Source organism: Mustelus asterias, chromosome 5, assembly GCF_964213995.1.
Source record: "Mustelus asterias chromosome 5, sMusAst1.hap1.1, whole genome shotgun sequence".
Lineage (NCBI taxonomy): Eukaryota > Metazoa > Chordata > Chondrichthyes > Carcharhiniformes > Triakidae > Mustelus > Mustelus asterias.
This window is the reverse complement of record NC_135805.1, coordinates 10,445,364-10,467,518: the sequence shown is the minus strand read 5'-3', so window position 1 is coordinate 10,467,518 and position 22,155 is coordinate 10,445,364. Positions and strand designations below refer to the sequence as shown.

At 55.2% G+C, this 22,155-nt stretch overlaps 1 protein-coding gene across 4 annotated transcripts in view; it reads left to right on the top strand.

The window, feature by feature from the left end:
- Positions 1-21,090, top strand: part of LOC144493358 (serum response factor-like) — a 240,806-nt gene extending 219,716 nt beyond the window's left edge. For all 4 annotated transcript variants that reach the window (XM_078212165.1, XM_078212162.1, XM_078212163.1 and 1 more), the window contains 2 exons: positions 14,863-18,902; positions 20,825-21,090. In XM_078212165.1, coding sequence (XP_078068291.1) covers positions 14,863-14,964 — 102 coding nt within the window. In that variant the 3' untranslated portion in view covers positions 14,965-18,902; positions 20,825-21,090. The remainder of the gene's footprint in view (positions 1-14,862; positions 18,903-20,824) is intronic.
- Positions 21,091-22,155: the final 1,065 nt, after the last annotated feature.

Sequence of the window (22,155 nt, the reverse complement as noted above, 5' to 3'; positions counted from 1 at the left end):
GAAACATTCACTCCCCCCGCAAACATTCACTCCCCCCCGCAAACATTTACTCCCCCCGCAAACATTCACTCCCCCCGCAAACATTCACTCCCCCCGCAAACATTCTCTCCCCCCGCAAACATTCACTCCCCTCCGCAAACATTCACTCCCCCCGCAAACATTCACTCCACCCGACGCAAACATTCACTCCCCCCGCAAACATTCACCCCCCGCAAACATTCAACCGCACCGCAAACATTCCCTCCCCTCCGCAAACATTCACTCCCCCTGCAGGCATTCTCTCCCCCCGCAAACATTCACTCCCCCCGCAAACATTCACTCCCCCCGCAAACATTCACTCCACCCGACGCAAACATTCACTCCCCCCGCAAACATTCACTCCCCCCGCAAACATTCACTCCCCCCGCAAACATTCTCTCCCCCCGCAAACATTCTCTCCCCCCGCAAACATTCTCTCCCCCCGCAAACATTCTCTCCCCCCGCAAACATTCTCTCCCCCCGCAAACATTCTCTCCCCCCGCAAACATTCACTCCCCCGCAAACATTCACTCTCCCCGCAAACATTCACTCCCCCCGCAAACATTCACTCCCTCCGCAAACATTCACTCCCTCGCAAACATTTACTCCCCCCGCAAACATTTACTCCCCCAGCAAACATTCACTCCCCCCGCAAACATTCACTCCCCCCGCAAACATTCACTCCCCCCGCAAACATTCACTCCCCCCGCAAACATTCACTCCCCCCGCAAACATTCACTCCCCCCGCAAACATTCACTCCCCCCGCAAACATTCACTCCCCCCGCAAACATTCACTCCCCCCGCAAACATTCACTCCACTCCGCAAACAGTCACTCCCCCCGCAAACATTCACTCCCCCCGCAAACATTCACTCCCCCCGCAAACATTCATTCCCCCCGCAAACATTCACTCCCACCGCAAACATTCACTCCCCCCGCAAACATTAACTCCCCCCGCAAACATTCACTCCCCCCGCAAACATTCACTCCCCCCGCAAACATTCACTCCCCCCGCAAACATTCACTCCCCCCGCAAACATTCACTCCCCCCGCAAACATTCACTCCCCCCTCAAACATTCACTCCCCTCCGCAAACATTCACTCCCCCCTCAAACATTCACTCCCCTCCGCAAACATTCACTCCCTCCGCAAACATTCACTCCCCCCGCAAACATTCACTCCCCCCGCAAACATTCACTCCCCCCGCAAACATTCACTCCCCTCCGCAAACATTCACTCCCCCCTCAAACATTCACTCCCCCCCGCAAACATTCACTCCCCTCCCTGCAAACATTCACTCCCCCCGCAAACATTCACTCCCCTCCGCAAACATTCACTCCCCCTCAAACATTCACTCCCCTCCGCAAACATTCACTCCCCTCCCTGTAAACATTTACTCTCTCCGCAAACATTTACTCCCCCCGCAAACATTTACTCCCCCCGCAAACATTCACTCCCCCCGCAAACATTCACTCCCCTCTCCGCAAACATTTACTCTCTCCGCAAACATTTACTCCCCCCGCAAACATTCACTCCCCCCGCAAACATTCACTCCCCCCGCAAACATTCACTCCCCCCGCAAACATTCACTCCCCCCGCAAACAATCACTCCCCCCGCAAACAATCACTCCCCCCGCAAACATTCACTCCCCCCGCAAACATTCACTCCCCCCGCAAACATTCACTCCCCCCGCAAACATTCACACCCCCCGCAAACATTCACTCCCCCCGCAAACATTCACTCCCCCCGCAAACATTCACTCCCCCCGCACACATTAACTCCCCCCGCAAACATTCACTCCCCCCGCAAACATTCACTCCCCCCGCAAACATTCACTCCCCCCGCAAACATTCACTCCCCCCGCAAACATTCGCTCCACCCGCAAGCATTCGCTCCCCCCGCAAGCATTCGCTCCCCCCGCAAGCATTCGCTCCCTCCGCACACATTCACTCCCCCCGCAAACATTCACTCGCCCCGCAAACATTCACTCGCCCCGCAAACATTCACTCCCCTCCGCAAACATTCACTCCCCCCGCAAACATTCACTCCCCCCGCAAACATTCACTCCCCCCGCAAACATTCACTCCCCCCGCTAACATTCACTCCCCCCGCAAACATTCACTCCCCCCGTAAACATTCACTCCCCCCGCACACATTCACTCCCCCCGCAAAAATTCACTCCCCCCGCAAACATTCACTCCCCCCGCAAACATTCACACCCTCCGCAAACATTCACTCCACCCGCACAGATTAACTCCCCCCGCAAGCATTCGCACCCCCCGCAAGCATTCGCTCCCCCCGCAAGCATTCGCTCCCCCCGCACACATTCACTCCCCCCGCAAACATTCAATCGCCCCGCAAACATTCACTCCCCCCGCAAACATTCACTCCCCCCGCAAACAATCACTCCCCTCCGCAAACATTCACTCCCCCCGCAAACATTCACTCCCCCGCAAACATTCACTCCCCCCGCAAACATTCACTCCCCCCGCAAACATTCACTCCCCCCGCAAACATTCACTCCCCCCGCAAACATTCACTCCCCCCGCAAACATTCACTCCCCCCGCAAACATTCACTCCCCCCGCAAACATTCACTCCCCCCGCAAACATTCACCCCCCCCGCAAACATTCACTCCCCTCCGCAAACATTCACTCCCCCACCCCGCAAACATTCACTCCCCCACCCCGCAAACATTCACTCCCCCCGCAAACATTCTCTCCCCCCGCAAACATTCTCTCCCCCCGCAAACATTCACTCCCCTCCGAAAACATTCACTCCCCTCGCAAACATTCTCTCCCACCGCAAACATTCTCTCCCCCCGGAAACATTCTCTCCCCCCGCAAACATTCACCCCCCCCGCAAACATTCACCCCCCCCCGCAAACATTCACCCCCCCCGCAAACATTCACCCCCCCGCAAACATTCACTCCCCCCGCAAACATTCACTCCCCCCGCAAACATTCACCACCCCGCAAACATTCACTCCCCCCCCCCCACATTCATTCCCTCCCCTCCGCAAACACTCTCACCCCCCCGCAAAATTCACCCCACCCCACCCCACCCCACGCAAACATTCTCTCCCCACGCAAACATTCTCTCCCCCGCAAACATTCACTCCCCCCGCAAACATTCACTCCCCCCGCAACCATTCACTCCCCCCGCAAACATTCACTCCCCCCGCAAACCTTCACTCCCCCCGCAAACATTCTCTCCCCCCGCAAACATTCACCCCCCCGCAAACATTCACTCCCCTCCGCAAACATTCACTCCCCCCGCAAACATTCACTCCCCCCGCAAACATTCACTCCCCCCGCAAACATTCACTCCCCTCCGCAAACATTCACTCCCCTCCGCAAACATTCACCCACCCGCAAACATTCACTCCCCTCCGCAAACATTCACTCCCCCCGCAAACATTCACTCCCCCCGCAAACATTCTCTCCCCCCGTAAACATTCTCTCCCCCCGCAAACATTCTCTCCCCCCGCAAACATTCACTCCCCCCGCAAACATTCACTCCCCCCGCAAACATTCACTCCCCCCGCAAACATTCACTCCCCCCGCAAACATTCACTCCCCCCGCAAACATTCACTCCCCCCGCAAACATTCACTCCCCCCGCAAAAATTCTCTCCCCCCGCAAACATTCACCCCCCCGCAAACATTCACTCCCCTCCGCAAACACTCTCACCCCCCCACAAAATTCACCCCACCCCACGCAAACATTCTCTCCCCCCGCAAACATTCACCCCCCCGCAAACATTCACTCCCCCCGCAAACATTCACTCCCCCCGCAAACATTCACTCCCCCCGCAAACGTTCACTCCCCCCGCAAACGTTCACTGCCCCCGCAAACATTCACTCCCCCCGCAAACGTTCACTGCCCCCGCAAACGTTCACTCCCCCCGCAAACATTCACTCCCCCCGCAAACATTCACTCCCCCCGCAAACATTCACTCCCCCCGCAAACGTTCACTCCCCCCGCAAACATTCACTCCCCCCGCAAACATTCACTCCCCCCGCAAACATTCTCTCACCCCGCAAACATTCACTCCCCCCACAAACATTCACTCCCCCCGCACACATTCACTCCCCCCGCAAACATTCACTCCCCTCCGCAAACATTCTCTCCCCCCGCAAACATTCACCCCCCCGCAAACATTCACTCCCCTCTGCAAACATTCACTCCCCCCGCAAACATTCACTCCCCCCGCAAACATTCACTCCCCCCGCAAACATTCACTCCCCCCGCAAACATTCACTCGCCCCGCAAACATTCACTCGCCCCGCAAACATTCACTCCCCCGCAAACATTCACTCCCTTCCGCAAACATTCACTCCCCCCGCAAACATTCACTCCCCCCGCAAACATTCACTCCCCCCGCAAACATTCACTCACCCCGCAAACATTCACTCCCCTCCGCAAACATTCACTCCCCCCGCAAACATTCACTCCCCTCCGCAAACATTCACTCCCCCCGCAAACATTCACTCCCCCCGCAAACATTCACTCCCCCCGCAAACATTCACTCCCCCCGCAAACATTCACTCGCCCCGCAAACATTCACTCCCCCCGCAAACATTCACTCCCCTCCGCAAACATTCACTCGCCCCGCAAACATTCACTCGCCCCGCAAACATTCACTCCCCCCGCAAACATTCACTCCCCTCCGCAAACATTCACTCCCCCCGCAAACATCCACTCCCCTCCGCAAACATTCACTCCCCCCGCAAACATTCACTCCCCCCGCAAACATTCACTCCCCTCCGCAAACATTCACTCCCCTCCGCAAACATTCACTCCCCTCCGCAAACATTCACTCCCCTCCGCAAACATTCACTCCCCTCCGCAAACATTCACTCCCCTCCGCAAACATTCACTCCCCTCCGCAAACATTCACTCCACCCGCACACATTAACTCCCCCCGCATACATTCACTCCACCCGCACACATTCACTCCCCTCCACAAACATTCTTTCCCCCCGCAAACATTCTCTCCCCCCGCAAACATTCTCTCCCCCCGCAAACATTCTCTCCCCCCGCAAACATTCACTCCCCCCGCAAACATTCACTCCCCCCGCAAACATTCACTCCCCCCGCAAACATTCACTCCCCCCGCAAACATTCACTCCCCCCGCAAACATTCACTCCCCCGCAAACATTCACTCCCCCCGCAAACATTCACTCCCCCCGCAAACATTCACTCCCCTCCGCACACATTCACTCCCCTCCGCAAACATTCACTCCCCCCGCAAACGTTCACTCCCCCTGCAAACATTCACTCCCCCCGCAAACATTCACTCGCCCCGCAAACATTCACTCCCCCCGCAAACATTCACTCCCTCGCAAACATTCACTCCCCCCGCAAACATTCACTCCCCCGCAAACATTCACTCCCCTCCGCAAACATTCACTCCCCCCGCAAACATTCAATCCCCTCCGCAAACATTCACTCCCCCCGCAAACATTCACTCCCCTCCGCAAACATTCACTCCCCCCGCAATCATTCACTCCCCCCGCAAGCATTCACTCCCCTCCGCAAACATTCACTCCCCCCGCAAACATTCACTCCCCTCCGCAAACATTCACTCCCCTCCGCAAACATTCACTCCCCTCCGCAAACATTCACTCCACCCGCACACATTAACTCCCCCCGCATACATTCACTCCACCCGCACACATTAACTCCCCTCCACAAACATTCTCTCCCCCCGCAAACATTCTCTCCCCCCGCAAACATTCTCTCCCCCCGCAAACATTCACTCCCCTCCGCAAACATTCTCTCCCCCCGCAAACATTCACTCCCCCCGCAAACATTCTCTCCCCCCGCAAACATTCTCTCCCCCCGCAAACATTCTCTCCCCCCGCAAACATTCTCTCCCCCCGCAAACATTCACTCCCCCCGCAAACATTCACTCCCCCCGCAAACATTCACTCCCCCCGCAAACATTCACTCCGCTCCGCAAACATTCACTCCCCCCGCAAACATTCACTCCCCCGCAAACATTCACTCCCCCCGCAAACATTCACTCCCCCCGCAAACATTCACTCCCCTCCGCAAACATTCACTCTCCCCGCAAACATTCACTCCCCCCCGCAAACATTCACTCCCCCCGCAAACATTCACTCCCCTCCGCAAACATTCTCTCCCCCCGCAAACATTCACTCCCCTCCGCAAACATTCACTCCCCCCGCAAACATTCACTCCCCCACCGCAAACATTCACTCCCCCCGCAAACATTCACTCTCCCCGCAAACATTCACTCCCCCCGCAAACATTCACTCCCCCCGCAAACATTCACTCCCCCCGCAAACATTCACTCCGCTCCGCAAACATTCACTCCCCCCGCAAACATTCACTCCCCCGCAAACATTCACTCCCCCCGCAAACATTCACTCCCCCCGCAAACATTCACTCCCCTCCGCAAACATTCACTCTCCCCGCAAACATTCACTCCCCCCCGCAAACATTCACTCCCCCCGCAAACATTCACTCCCCTCCGCAAACATTCTCTCCCCCCGCAAACATTCACTCCCCTCCGCAAACATTCACTCCCCCCGCAAACATTCACTCCCCCACCGCAAACATTCACTCCCCCCGCAAACATTCACTCCCCTCCGCAAACATTCACTCCCCCCGCAAACATTCACTCTCCCCCCGCAAACATTCTCTCCCCCCGCAAACATTCACTCTCCCTGCAAACATTCACTCCCCCCGCAAACATTCACTCCCCCCGCAAACATTCACTCCCCCCGCAAACATTCACTCCCCCCGCAAAAATTCTCTCCCCCCGCAAACATTCACCCCCCCGCAAACATTCACTCCCCTCCGCAAACACTCTCACCCCCCCACAAAATTCACCCCACCCCACGCAAACATTCTCTCCCCCCGCAAACATTCACCCCCCCGCAAACATTCACTCCCCCCGCAAACATTCACTCCCCCCGCAAACATTCACTCCCCCCGCAAACGTTCACTCCCCCCGCAAACGTTCACTGCCCCCGCAAACATTCACTCCCCCCGCAAACGTTCACTGCCCCCGCAAACATTCACTCGCCCCGCAAACATTCACTCGCCCCGCAAACATTCACTCCCCCCGCAAACATTCACTCCCTTCCGCAAACATTCACTCCCCCCGCAAACATTCACTCCCCCCGCAAACATTCACTCCCCCCGCAAACATTCACTCCCCCCGCAAACATTCACTCCCCTCCGCAAACATTCACTCCCCCCGCAAACATTCACTCCCCTCCGCAAACATTCACTCCCCCCGCAAACATTCACTCCCCTCCGCAAACATTCACTCCCCCCGCAAACATTCACTCCCCCCGCAAACATTCACTCCCCCCGCAAACATTCACTCCCCCCGCAGACATTCACTCGCCCCGCAAACATTCACTCCCCCCGCAAACATTCACTCCCCTCCGCAAACATTCACTCGCCCCGCAAACATTCACTCGCCCCGCAAACATTCACTCCCCCCGCAAACATTCACTCCCCTCCGCAAACATTCACTCCCCCCGCAAACATCCACTCCCCTCCGCAAACATTCACTCCCCCCGCAAACATTCACTCCCCCCGCAAACATTCACTCCCCTCCGCAAACATTCACTCCCCTCCGCAAACATTCACTCCCCTCCGCAAACATTCACTCCCCTCCGCAAACATTCACTCCCCTCCGCAAACATTCACTCCACCCGCACACATTAACTCCCCCCGCATACATTCACTCCACCCGCACACATTCACTCCCCTCCACAAACATTCTTTCCCCCCGCAAACATTCTCTCCCCCCGCAAACATTCTCTCCCCCCGCAAACATTCTCTCCCCCCGCAAACATTCACTCCCCCCGCAAACATTCACTCCCCCCGCAAACATTCACTCCCCCCGCAAACATTCACTCCCCCCGCAAACATTCACTCCCCCCGCAAACATTCACTCCCCCCGCAAACATTCACTCCCCCGCAAACATTCACTCCCCCCGCAAACATTCACTCCCCCCGCAAACATTCACTCCCCTCCGCAAACATTCACTCCCCTCCGCAAACATTCACTCCCCCCGCAAACGTTCACTCCCCCCGCAAACATTCACTCCCCCCGCAAACATTCACTCGCCCCGCAAACATTCACTCCCCCCGCAAACATTCACTCCCTCGCAAACATTCACTCCCCCCGCAAACATTCACTCCCCCGCAAACATTCACTCCCCTCCGCAAACATTCACTCCCCCCGCAAACATTCAATCCCCTCCGCAAACATTCACTCCCCCCGCAAACATTCACTCCCCTCCGCAAACATTCACTCCCCCCGCAATCATTCACTCCCCCCGCAAGCATTCACTCCCCTCCGCAAACATTCACTCCCCCCGCAAACATTCACTCCCCTCCGCAAACATTCACTCCCCTCCGCAAACATTCACTCCCCTCCGCAAACATTCACTCCACCCGCACACATTAACTCCCCCCGCATACATTCACTCCACCCGCACACATTAACTCCCCTCCACAAACATTCTCTCCCCCCGCAAACATTCTCTCCCCCCGCAAACATTCTCTCCCCCCGCAAACATTCACTCCCCTCCGCAAACATTCTCTCCCCCCGCAAACATTCACTCCCCCTGCAAACATTCACTCCCCCCGCAAACATTCACTCCCCCCGCAAACATTCACTCCCCCCGCAAACATTCACTCCCCCCGCAAACATTCACTCTCCCCGCAAACATTCACTCTCCACGCAAACATTCACTCCCCCCGCAAACATTCACTCCCCCCGCAAACATTCACTCCCCCTGCAAACATTCACTCCTCTCCGCAAACATTCACTCCCCCCGCAAACATTCACTCGCCCCGCAAACATTCACTCGCCCCGCAAACATTCTCTCCCCCCGCAAACATTCACTCCCCCCACAAACATTCACTCCCCCCGCAAACATTCTCTCCCCCCACAAACATTCACTCCCCCGCAAACATTCTCTCCCTCCGCAAACATGCACTCTCCCCGCAAACAGTCTCTCCCCCCGCAAACATTCACTCCCCCCGCAAACATTCACTCCCCCCGCAAACATTCACTCCCCCCGCAAACATTCACTCCCCCCGCAAACATTCACTCCCCCCGCAAACATTCACTCGCCCCGCAAACATTCACTCGCCCCGCAAACATTCTCTCCCCCGCAAACATTCACTCCCCCCGCAAACATTCACACCCCCCGCAAACATTCACTCCCCCCGCAAACATCCACTCCCCCGCAAACATTCTCTCCCCCCGCAAACATTCTCTCCCCCCGCAAACATTCTCTCCCCCCGCAAACATTCTCTCCCCCCGCAAACATTCACTCCCCCCGCAAACATTCACTCCCCCCGCAAACATTCACTCCCCCCGCAAACATTCACTCCGCTCCGCAAACATTCACTCCCCCCGCAAACATTCACTCCCCCGCAAACATTCACTCCCCCCGCAAACATTCACTCCCCCCGCAAACATTCACTCCCCTCCGCAAACATTCACTCTCCCCGCAAACATTCACTCCCCCCCGCAAACATTCACTCCCCCCGCAAACATTCACTCCCCTCCGCAAACATTCTCTCCCCCCGCAAACATTCACTCCCCTCCGCAAACATTCACTCCCCCCGCAAACATTCACTCCCCCACCGCAAACATTCACTCCCCCCGCAAACATTCACTCTCCCCGCAAACATTCACTCCCCCCGCAAACATTCACTCCCCCCGCAAACATTCACTCCCCCCGCAAACATTCACTCCCCCCGCATACATTCTCTCCCCCCGCAAACATTCACTCCTCTCCGCAAACATTCACTCCCCCCGCAAACATTCACTTTCCCCGCAAACATTCACTCTCCCCGCAAACATTCACTTCCCCCGCAAACATTCACTCCCCCCGCAAACATTCACCCCCCCGCAAACATTCACCCCCCAGCAAACATTCACCCCCCCGCAATCATTCACTCCCCCCGCAAACATTCACTCCCCCCGCAAACATTCTCTCCCCCCGCAAACATTCTCTCCCCCCGCAAACATTCTCTCCCCCCGCAAACATTCACTCTCCCCGCAAACATTCACTCCCCCCGCAAACATTCACTGCCCCGCAAACATTCACTCCCACCCGCAAACATTCACTCTCCCCGCAAACATTCACTCTCCCCGCAAACTTTCACTCTCCCTGCAAACATTCTCTCCCCCCGCAAACATTCACCCTCCCCGCAAACATTCACTCCCCCCGCAAACATTCACTCCCCCCCGCAAACATTCTCTCCCCCCGCAAACATGCACTCCCCCCGCAAACATGCACTCCCACCGCAAACATTCACTGCCCCCCGCAAACATTCACTCCCACCCGCAAACATTCACTCTCCCCTGCAAACATTCACTCGCCCCGCAAACATTCACTCCCCCCGCAAACATTCACTGCCCCCGCAAACATTCACTCCCCCGCAAACATTCACTGCCCCCGTGAACATTCTCTCCCTCCACCACTCACCTGAGGAAGGAGCAGTTCTCTGAAAGCAAATGCGACCAAATAAACCTGTTGGACTTTAACCTGGTGTTGTGAGACTACTTACTATCTGCAAGATGCACTGCAGGATCTCAAGTTTCACCACCTTCCAATCCCATGACTTCTACCATCTGGATGGACAAGCGCAGCACATATCCGGGAACATGACCACCTCAAGGTTCTCCTCCAAGTCACTCACTTCTCTGACCTGGAAATATATCATCGTTCCTTCACTGTCATTTATTCCCTAACAGCGCAAGGGGTGTACCTGCATCTCAGAGACCGCAGCAGTTCAAGAAAGCAGCTCATCATCACCTTCTCAAGGGCAATAAATGCTGGTCAGGATAATTAATGCTGGTCTCGGGGTGACACCCAGATCCCCTAAATCTTTATTTTAAAGATTTCGGAGTCCAAAGATGTGCAGGTTTGGTGGATTGGCCATGCTAAATTGCCCCTTCGTGTCAGGGGGACTTGTTAGGGTAAATGCATGGGGTTATGGGATAGGACCTGGGTGGGATTGTGCTCAGTGCTGTCTCAGTGGGCTGAATGGCCTCCTTCTGCACTGTAGGATTCTATGACTCTGTCCTAAATAGCCAAGTCCATTCCTTTTTCTTTCCTGACAACCTCACCTTTTTCCATTTTACCTTCCCAGCATAAGCAGGAGATGCAACACTAATCCTTTTACTTCTTATTTCCTTACCTCCCAAGACCCAAGCCCTCCTTCCAGGCAAAGCAGTGATTTACTTGTCATTGTTATACAGCGCAGAAAAGGCCATTTGGCCCATTGAGTCTGCACTGACTATAACTACCATTAAAGCCGTGCTGATCCCATTTTCCTGCCCTTGTCCCATCTTCTTGAATGTGATTATATTTCAAGTGCTCATCCAAATATTTTTAAAGGTTGTGAGGTTTCCAGCCTCCACCACCTTCTCAGGCAGTACATTCCAGATTTCAGCTACCCTCTGAATTGTTTTTTCTCAAATCCCCTCTGAATCTCCTGCCCCTGACACAAACTATGCCTCCTTGTGAATCATCCGTCAACCAAGGGGAACAGTTGCTCCCCATCACTATGTCCATACTCCTCAAAATCATATGCACCTCAATCAGGGCCCCCCTCAGCCTTCTTTGCTGCAAAGAAATTAATCTAAGCCCATCTAATCTCTTACAGCTCAAATGTTCAACCCCAGGCAGCATCCTGGTGAATGTCCTCGGTACGCCTGCCCCTGCTCTCACATCCTTCCTATTGTGAGTGACCTGAACTGCACACACTACTCTAGCTGTGGCCTAACCAATCTCCAACAATACGTCCTTGCTCTTATACTTTATACCACAACTGATAAAAGCAAGGGTCCCTGTATGACTTCTTAACTATCCTATTCCCCTGGTCTGCTACCTTTTAGGGATTTGAAAAAGTACCCCAAGATCCTCTGAGTATTCCAGTGCCCTGCCATTCATCAAATACTGTCTCATCTTATTTCTTCTTCCAAAGTGTATCACCTTGTACTTATCAGGGTTAAATACCATCTGCTACTGCTCTGCCCACCTGACTAACCCATCCATATCTTCCTGTAACCTCCGACCATCATCTTCGCCATTAACCACCCTACCAATATTGATGTCGTGTGCAAGTTTGATTAACATTCCCCCCACATTTTCTTCTATATCATTTATATATAAAAAACAAACAATACACCGCTGGACACTGGCCTCCAGTCACTCCAACAGCCTTCCACCACTACCTCATTTTTAAGCCAGTTTCAGATCCATCTCGCCAAGTTTCCCTGAATTCCATCTGCTTTAACTTTCCCAAGTCTCCCATGGGAAACTTTGTCAAAAGCTTCGCTAAAATCCATATAAACTACATTAGCTGATCTTCCCTCATCCACACACTTTTCAAAAAATTCGAAGAAATGTGTTAGTTGTGACCTCCCTCTGACAAAGCCATGCTGTTTATCCCAAATTAACCAATGCCTTTCCAAGTGGAGGTTAATTCTCTCAGAATGTTCTCCCATTGCTTCCCTGCCACTGACTTGTATTCCTTTTAACTTTATTTGCTGCTCCTGATGTGCTCTCAGCACTAAGGATATCAGATGGATTGGACAACTGCTTTGTGGAACAACTCTTCAGTCCCGAGCTTCCTGTGGGGGGGTTTCGTGTGGAGATTGAGGGAGCACTGTTCCCCTGATCTCCCTCCCCCACTGGACACAATGTTCCCTAATCCCCCTCCCCCACTGGACACAGTGTTCCCCAATCCCCCTCCCCCACTGGACATAGAGTCCCCAATCCCCCTTGCTCAGTGGACACAGTGTTCCCCAATCCCCCTCCCCCACTGGACATAGAGTCCCCAATCCCCCTTGCCTGGTAGACACAGTGTTCCCCAATCCCCCTTACCCACTGGACACGGTCCCCAATTCCCCTTGCCCGGTAGACACAGTGTTCCCCAATCGGGGGAACATTGTGTGCAGCACTGAGGGGGATTGGGTTGTAACTATCCAGGGGGGGAGGGGGATTGGGGGAATTCTGTGTCCAGTGATGGAGGGGATTGGGGGAACACTGTGTTCAGCAGGGGAGGGGGATCGGGGGAACACTGTGTCCAGTGGGGGAGGGGGATCGGGGGAACACTGTGTCCAGTGGGGGAGGGAGATCGGGGGAACACTGTGTCCAGTGGGGGAGGGGGATCGGGGGAACACTGTGTCCAGTGGGGGAGGGGGATCGGGGGAACACTGTGTCCAGTGGGGGAGGGAGATCGGGGGAACACTGTGTCCAGTGGGGGAGGGGGATCGGGGGAACACTGTGTCCAGTGGGGGAGGGGGATCGGGGGAACACTGTGTCCAGTGGGGGAGGGGGATCGGGGGAACACTGTGTCCAGTGGGGGAGGGGGATCGGGGGAACACTGTGTCCAGTGGGGGAGGGGGATCGGGGGAACACTGTGTCCAGAGGGGGATTGGGGGAACACTGTGTCCAGTGGGGGAGGGGGATTGCGGGAACACTGTGTCCAGTGGGGGAGGGGGATCGGGGGAACACTGTGTCCAGTGGGGGAGGGGGATTGGGGGAACACTGTGTCCAGTGGGGGAGGGGGATCGGGGGAACACTGTGTCCAGTGGGGGAGGGGGATTGGGGGAACACCGTGTCCAGTGGGGGAGGGGGATTGGGGGAACACTCTGTCCAGTGGGGGAGGGAGATCGGGGGAACACTGTGTCCAGTGGGGGAGGGGGATTGGGGGAACACTGTGTCCAGTGGGGGAGGGGGATCGGGGGACACTGCGTCCAGTGGGGGAGGGGGATTGGGGGAACACTGTGTCCAGTGGGGGAGGGGGATCGGGGGAACACCGTGTCCAGTGGGGGAGGGGGATCGGAGGAACACTCTGTCCAGTGGGGGATGGAGATCGGGGGAACACTGTGTCCAGTGGGGGATTGGGGGAACACTGTGTCCAGTGGGGAAGGGGGATCGGGGGAACACTGTGTCCAGTGGGGGAGGGGGATCGGGGGAACACTGTGTCCAGTGGGGGAGGGGGATTGAGGGAACACTGTGTCCAGAGGGGGATTGGGGGAATACTGTGTCCAGTGGGGAAGGGGGATCGGGGGAACACTGTGTCCAGTGGGGGAGGGGGATCGGGGTAACACTGTGTCCAGTGCGGGAGGGGGATTGAGGGAACACTGTGTGCGGGGGGGGGATCGGGGGAACACTGTGTCCAGCGAGGGAGGGGAGGATTGGGGGAACACTGTCCAGCGGCGCTGGGGGGGAATGGATCATGGGAACACTGTGTCCAGTGGGGGGGGGGATTGGGGAACACCTTGTACAGAGGGGGATTGGGGGAAACACCGTGTCCAAAGGGGGAGGAGGATCGGGGGAACACTGTGTCCAGCAGGGGAGGGGAGGGGGAACACTGTGTCCAGCAGGGGAGGGGAGGGTTGGGGGATCACTGTCCAGCGGCGCTGGGGGGGAATGGATCATGGGAACACTGTGTCCAGTGGGGGAGGGGGATTGGGGAACACCTTGTACAGAGGGGGATTGGGGGAAACACCGTGTCCAGTGGGGAAGGGGGATCGGGGGAACACTGTGTCCAGTGGGGGAGGGGGATCGGGGGAACACTGTGTCCAGTGGGGGAGGGGGATTGAGGGAACACTGTGTCCAGAGGGGGATTGGGGGAATACTGTGTCCAGTGGGGAAGGGGGATCGGGGGAACACTGTGTCCAGCAGGGGAGGGGGAACACTGTGTCCGGGCCGGGGTGTGGATTGGGGGAACATTGTGTCCAGCGGGAGAGGGGCTCGGGATAAACTCTCCAGCACGGAGGCAGCTATGACTCTGTGGTCCTCTTGTGTTCACAGATGGCGGTTATTGGACAGCAGTCAGGTACGGCTAGTCTGACCGAGCTTCAGGTGAGCACCCTGGAAACCACACACAGCAGCAAGCTGGCACAGAACGACTGACCATTCACAAGCCAGGAACTGAGAGAAGCAACATCTATTTTCAAATAGAAACTGACTGCCATATTTATTTATTTTTTGTCTCCCCCTCTCCCTCGACCCCTGTTATATTCGGAATTGATGGAGCTTTTTTTCTAAATCAATGTGAAATTGCCGACTGCCTAAGGTTTGTCTTTCTCACAATTCAAAGCGATTTGCACACTGTGGACCCATTTCAACGTCCAGCCAAAAATTGCCCGTGTGCTGGGAGCCCTGTAAATACATGAATTCACTCGGAGGAACAAAATCATCACCAACCCTTTCTGACAGATGTGTCTGCTTTTGTAATTGTTAATTTTAGCCCTGATGCTTGGAGTGGGCTTGTGGGAGGGGTTGGATTGGCTGCATGAGGACAGACACAGGGTCTTGGAGAGGCTGAATGCCGGCTTGAACCCAGGTAACTTCTGTGCTTTGATTTTGTTTTGAACGTTTCAGGATATCATGGCATTAATTTTCCACATCTGTTTCTCCAACGGTTCTTTTGTAATTATGTTTGTACTGAATGAAGACATTGTTGGAGGTGTGTGTTGGACATGTGTTTATAATATGTGTATAGTAAATATACACACATTTATAAAATACACATATATGTGTGGTGCACGCACATACACACACATACATACACACACACGCACATACATACACGCACACACACACACACACATTAAGTATTTAGAATGCGCTTTTTAATGAAGGCAGTATGAAATCCAATTCACGGTTTGCGCTGATTTAATTGATCTGAGTGGCCTTGGGGCGGGGAGGGGAGGGGTGGGCGGGGAGGGGGGGCGGGGGAGCACCATAAGTGACTTCATAACCTGTACACTGCGCCCGATTTACATGCTGACCAGGACCTTGTTATCCAGTGACCCAGCTCACACTGTACATTGCGCCCGGTATACATGCTGACCAGGACCTTGTTACCCAGTGACCCAGCTCACACTGTACACTGCGCCCGGTGTACATGTTGACCAGGACCTTGTTATCCAGTGACCCAGCTCACACTGTACAGTGCGCCCGGTATACATGCTGACCAGGACTTTGTTATCCAGTGACCGACCTCACACTGTACACTGCGCCGGGTGTACATGCTGACCAGGACCTTGTTATCCAGTGACCCAGCTCACACTGTACACTGCACACGGTATACATGCTGACCAGGACCTTGTTATCCAGTGACCCAGCTCACACTGTACAGTGCGCCCGGTATACATGCTGACCAGGACCTTGTTATCCAGTGACCGACCTCACACTCTACACTGCGCCCGGTATACATGCTGACCAGGACCTTGTTATCCAGTGACCCAGCTCACACTGTACACTGCGCCCAGTATACATGCTGACCAGGACCTTGTTATCCAGTGACCCAGCTCACACTGTACATTGCGCCCGGTATACATGGGGACCAGGACCTTGTTACCCAGTGACCCAGCTCACACTGTACATTGCGCCCGGTATACATGGGGACCAGGACCTTGTTATCCAATGACCCAGCTCACACTGTACACTGCACCCGGTATACATGGTGACCAGGACCTTGTTATCGCGTGACCCAGCTCACACTGTACACTGCGCCGGTCGGTATACATGCTGATCATAACCTTGTTAGCCAGGTACCCCAGCTCACACTGTACACTGTGTCCAGTATACATGGTGACCAGGACCTTGTTATCCAGTGCCTCAGCTCACACTGTACACCGCGCCAGTCGGTATACATGCTGACCAGGACCTTGTTATCCAGTGACCCAGCTCACACTGTACAGTGCGCCCGGTATACATGCTGACCAGGACCTTGTTATCCAGTGACCGACCTCACACTCTACACTGCGCCCGGTATACATGCTGACCAGGACCTTGTTATCCAGTGACCCAGCTCACACTGTACACTGCGCCCAGTATACATGCTGACCAGGACCTTGTTATCCAGTGACCCAGCTCACACTGTACACCGCGCCCGGTATACATGGTGACCAGGACCTTGTTATCCAGTGACCCAGCTCACATTTTACACCGCGCCCAGTATACATGCTGACCAGGACCTTGTTATCGCGTGACCCAGCTCACACTGTACACTGCGCCGGTCGGTATACATGCTGATCATAACCTTGTTAGCCAGGTACCCCAGCTCACACTGTACACTGTGTCCAGTATACATGCTGACCAGGACCTTGTTATCCAGTGCCCCAGCTCACACTGTACACCGCGCCAGTCGGTATACATGCTGACCAGGACCTTGTTATCCAGTGACCCAGCTCATACTGTACACTGCGCCCAGTATACATGGTGACCAGGACCTTGTTATCCAGTGACCCAGCTCACACTGTACACTGCGCCCGGTATACATGTTGACCAGGATCTTGTTATCCAGTGACCCAACTCACACTGTACACTGCGTCCGGTATACATGGTGACCAGGACCTGATTACCCAGTGACCCAGCTCACACTGTACACTGCACCCGGTATACATGCTGACCAGGACCTTGTTATCCAGTGACCCAGTTCACAATGTACACTGCGCCCGGTATACATGCTGACCAGGACCTGATTACCCAGTGACCCAGTTCACAATGTACACTGCGCCCGGTATACATGTTGACCAGGATCTTGTTATCCAGTGACCCAGTTCACACTGTACACTGCGCCCGGTATACATGTTGACCAGGATCTTGTTATCCAGTGACCCAGCTCACACTGTACACTGCGTCCGGTATACATGGTGACCAGGACCTTGTTATCCAGTGACCCAGCTCACACTGTACACCGCGCCGGTGTACATGGTGACCAGGACCTTGTTATCTAGTGACCCAGTTCACAATGTACACTGCGCCCGGTATACAAGCTGACCAGGACCTGATTACCCAGTGACGCAGCTCACACTGTACACTGCACCCGGTATACATGCTGACCAGGACCTTGTTATCCAGTGACCCAGCTCACAATGTACACTGCGCCCGGTATACATGGTGACCAGGACCTTGTTATCCAGTGACCCAGCTCACACTGTACACTGCACCGGTATACATGGTGACCAGGACCTTGTTACCCAGTGACCCAGCTCACACTGTACACTGCACCCGGTATACATGGTGACCAGGACCTTGTTATCCAGTGACTCAGCTCACACTGTACACTGCGCCCGGTATACATGGTGACCAGGACCTTGTTATCCAGTGACCCAGCTCACACTGTACACTGCACCCAGTATACATGGTGACCAGGACCTTGTTATCCAGTGACCCAGCTCACACTGTACACTGCGCCCGGTATACATGGTGACCAGGACCTTGTTACCCAGTGACCCAGCTCACACTGTACACTGCACACGGTATACATGCTGACCAGGACCTTGTTACCCAGTGACCCAGCTCACACTGTACACTGCGCCCGGTATACATGGTGACCAGGACCTTGTTACCCAGTGACCCAGCTCACACTGTACACCGCGCCCGGTATACATGGTGACCAGGACCTTGTTATCCAGTGACCCAGCTCACACTGTACACTGCACCCAGTATACATGGTGACCAGGACCTTGTTATCCAGTGACCCAGCTCACACTGTACACCGCGCCCGGTATACATGGTGATCAGGACCTTGTTATCCAGTGACCCAGTTCACAATGTACACTGCGCCCGGTATACAAGCTGACCAGGACCTGATTACCCAGTGACGCAGCTCACACTGTACACTGCACCCGGTATACATGCTGACCAGGACCTTGTTATCCAGTGACCCAGCTCACACTGTACACTGCACTGGTATACATGATGACCAGGACCTTGTTATCCAATGACCCAGTTCACAATGTACACTGCGCCCGGTATACATGGTGACCAGGACCTTGTTATCCAGTGACCCAGCTCACACTGTACACTGCACTGGTATACATGGGGACCAGGACCTTGTTACCCAGTGACCCAGCTCACACTATACACTGCACCCGGTATACATGGTGACCAGGACCTTGTTATCCAGTGACCCAGCTCACACTGTACACTGCACCCGGTATACATGGTGACCAGGACCTTGTTATCCAGTGACCCAGCTCACACTGTACACTGCACCCGGTATACATGGTGACCAGGACCTTGTTATCCAGTGACCCAGCTCACACTGTACACTGCACACGGTATACATGGTGACCAGGACCTTGTTACCCAGTGACCCAGCTCACACTGTACACTGCGCCCGGTATACATGCTGACCAGGACCTGATTACCCAGTGACCCAGCTCACACTGTACACTGCGCCCGGTATACATGGTGACCAGGACCTTGTTATCCAGTGACCCAGCTCACACTGTACACTGCACCCGGTATACATGGTGACCAGGACCTTGTTACCCAGTGACCCAGCTCACACTGTACACTGCGCCCGGTATACATGGTGACCAGGACCTTGTTACCCAGTGACCCAGCTCACACTGTACACTGCACCCGGTATACATGGTGACCAGGACCTTGTTATCCAGTGACCCAGCTCACACTGTACACTGCGCCCGGTATACATGGTGACCAGGACCTTGTTACCCAGTGACCCAGCTCACACTGTACACTGCGCCCGGTATACATGGTGACCAGGACCTTGTTATCCAGTGACCCAGCTCACACTGTACACTGCACCCGGTATACATGGTGACCAGGACCTTGTTATCCAGTGACCCAGCTCACACTGTACACTGCACCCGGTATACATGGTGACCAGGACCTTGTTATCCAGTGACCCAGCTCACACTGTACACTGCACACGGTATACATGGTGACCAGGACCTTGTTACCCAGTGACCCAGCTCACACTGTACACTGCGCCCGGTATACATGCTGACCAGGACCTGATTACCCAGTGACCCAGCTCACACTGTACACTGCGCCCGGTATACATGGTGACCAGGACCTTGTTATCCAGTGACCCAGCTCACACTGTACACTGCACCCGGTATACATGGTGACCAGGACCTTGTTACCCAGTGACCCAGCTCACACTGTACACTGCGCCCGGTATACATGGTGACCAGGACCTTGTTACCCAGTGACCCAGCTCACACTGTACACTGCACCCGGTATACATGGTGACCAGGACCTTGTTATCCAGTGACCCAGCTCACACTGTACACTGCGCCCGGTATACATGGTGACCAGGACCTTGTTACCCAGTGACCCAGCTCACACTGTACACTGCGCCCGGTATACATGGTGACCAGGACCTTGTTATCCAGTGACCCAGCTCACACTGTACACTGCACCCGGTATACATGGTGACCAGGACCTTGTTATCCAGTGACCCAGCTCACACTGTACACCGCGCCCGGTATACATGGTGACCAGGACCTTGTTATCCAGTGACCCAGCTCACACTGTACACTGCGCCCGGTATACATGGTGACCAGGACCTTGTTATCCAGTGACCCAGCTCACACTGTACACCGCGCCCGGTATACATGGTGACCAGGACCTTGTTACCCAGTGACCCAGCTCACACTGTACACCGCGCCCGGTATACATGGTGACCAGGACCTTGTTATCCAGTGACCCAGCTCACACTGTACACTGCGCCCGGTATACATGGTGACCAGGACCTTGTTATCCAGTGACCCAGCTCACACTGTACACCGCGCCCGGTATACATGGTGACCAGGACCTTGTTATCCAGTGACCCAGCTCACACTGTACACTGCGCCCGGTATACATGGTGACCAGGACCTTGTTATCCAGTGACCCAGCTCACACTGTACACCGCGCCCGGTATACATGGTGACCAGGACCTTGTTACCCAGTGACCCAGCTCACACTGTACACTGCGCCCGGTATACATGCTGACCTGGTCCAGCATCAGCTGGGACGTCCCGCATTCAGCTAAGATCTCGATCAGGATTGGCCGGGCTTTCGGTTGATCTTCCCCTCACTTAGCGAATCAAACACTTGGAGATTCCTCCCTCAGACACTCGGAATATTTGTGCCAGGTCAGTGATAACTCCAGCTGCAGGCTGCCACAGGGTAAGATTGAGATATGCCTCAAGCTGCTCTTGATCCCTATCCAGTGTCCTGATCTCGGAGGGCGGGGGGTAGCCAGTGAGGGGATAGCGAGCAGGGGCGACCAGCGAGTGGGCGGGGGGGCGGGGGGCGGTGGGGGTAGCGCTTGGGGAGCCAATGAGGGGATAGCGAGCAGGGGCGACCAGCAAGTTGGGGGGGGGGGGTGCAGGGGGGCAGCGACCGGGGGGGGGGTGGGTGGGTAGTGCGTGGGGAGCCAGTGATGGGGTAGCGAGCAGGGGTGCCCAGCAAGTTGGGGGCTAGTGAGTGGGGAGCCAGCGAGTGGGAGGTAGGGGGGGCAGCGAGTCGGGGGGAGGCAGTGAGTGAGGGGTTAGTGAGTCGGGGACAGCGAGTGAGAATGCAGCGAGTAGAGTTCCTGGCTCTGATCTCTAGTCGGCGCTCCCTGTTGGAATATGTTTGAGAATGACAGCAGATTTGGCAAGGCCATGTGAGATTGGTTAAAGCTGGCCTACTCCACCACACTGATTGTGTGCGTGAACACATTTCAGATCTACATTTGGCTACTTGTGAAATCTGTTTTGCAATGAATGGTCACGCTGTCGGTTACAGTGACATTGGAAGAGACTGGAGTGAGAGGCTGTTGCCTGATCACTGGCTTTGATACACTTTTCCTGACGGTTGACAGGGACTGCTGATACCTGGTTTGGTGTCAGCTATCTGAAGCACTGCGGTTGTTAATTTATTTATAACCTCACTCAGTCTGGTCACCGAACAGTCAGCCTGGCTTCTCTTAACACAGGTAACCAATTCAAATTGGGGACGGGGAGCTTTTGAAAAGTTACCCCTTTGTCAGCAAGCCTTTCTGTGGAGGGGAAGCTGATAGATTGCTGGTAGGTAAGCCCCCTCCCCAGTTCCCTTGTCTCCACAAATCTAATCTCATCATTTTATCCCTCCCTTGCTGGGTCTGCGGATCCCTGTTTCACATGGACTCTGTCCAATCAGCCTTTTGGGGTTGTCTGCTGCATCCCCGTCTCCGCACCCTCAAATTCCCAGCTCATGTCCCGTGACCCCTGTCCTCCCAGCTCATGGCCCTCTCATCCCCCGTGACCCCCGACCTTTCTACGTGCCACGGTCCCTTCGACTTCAAGCCCACCTACAAGCGTCTGCTTT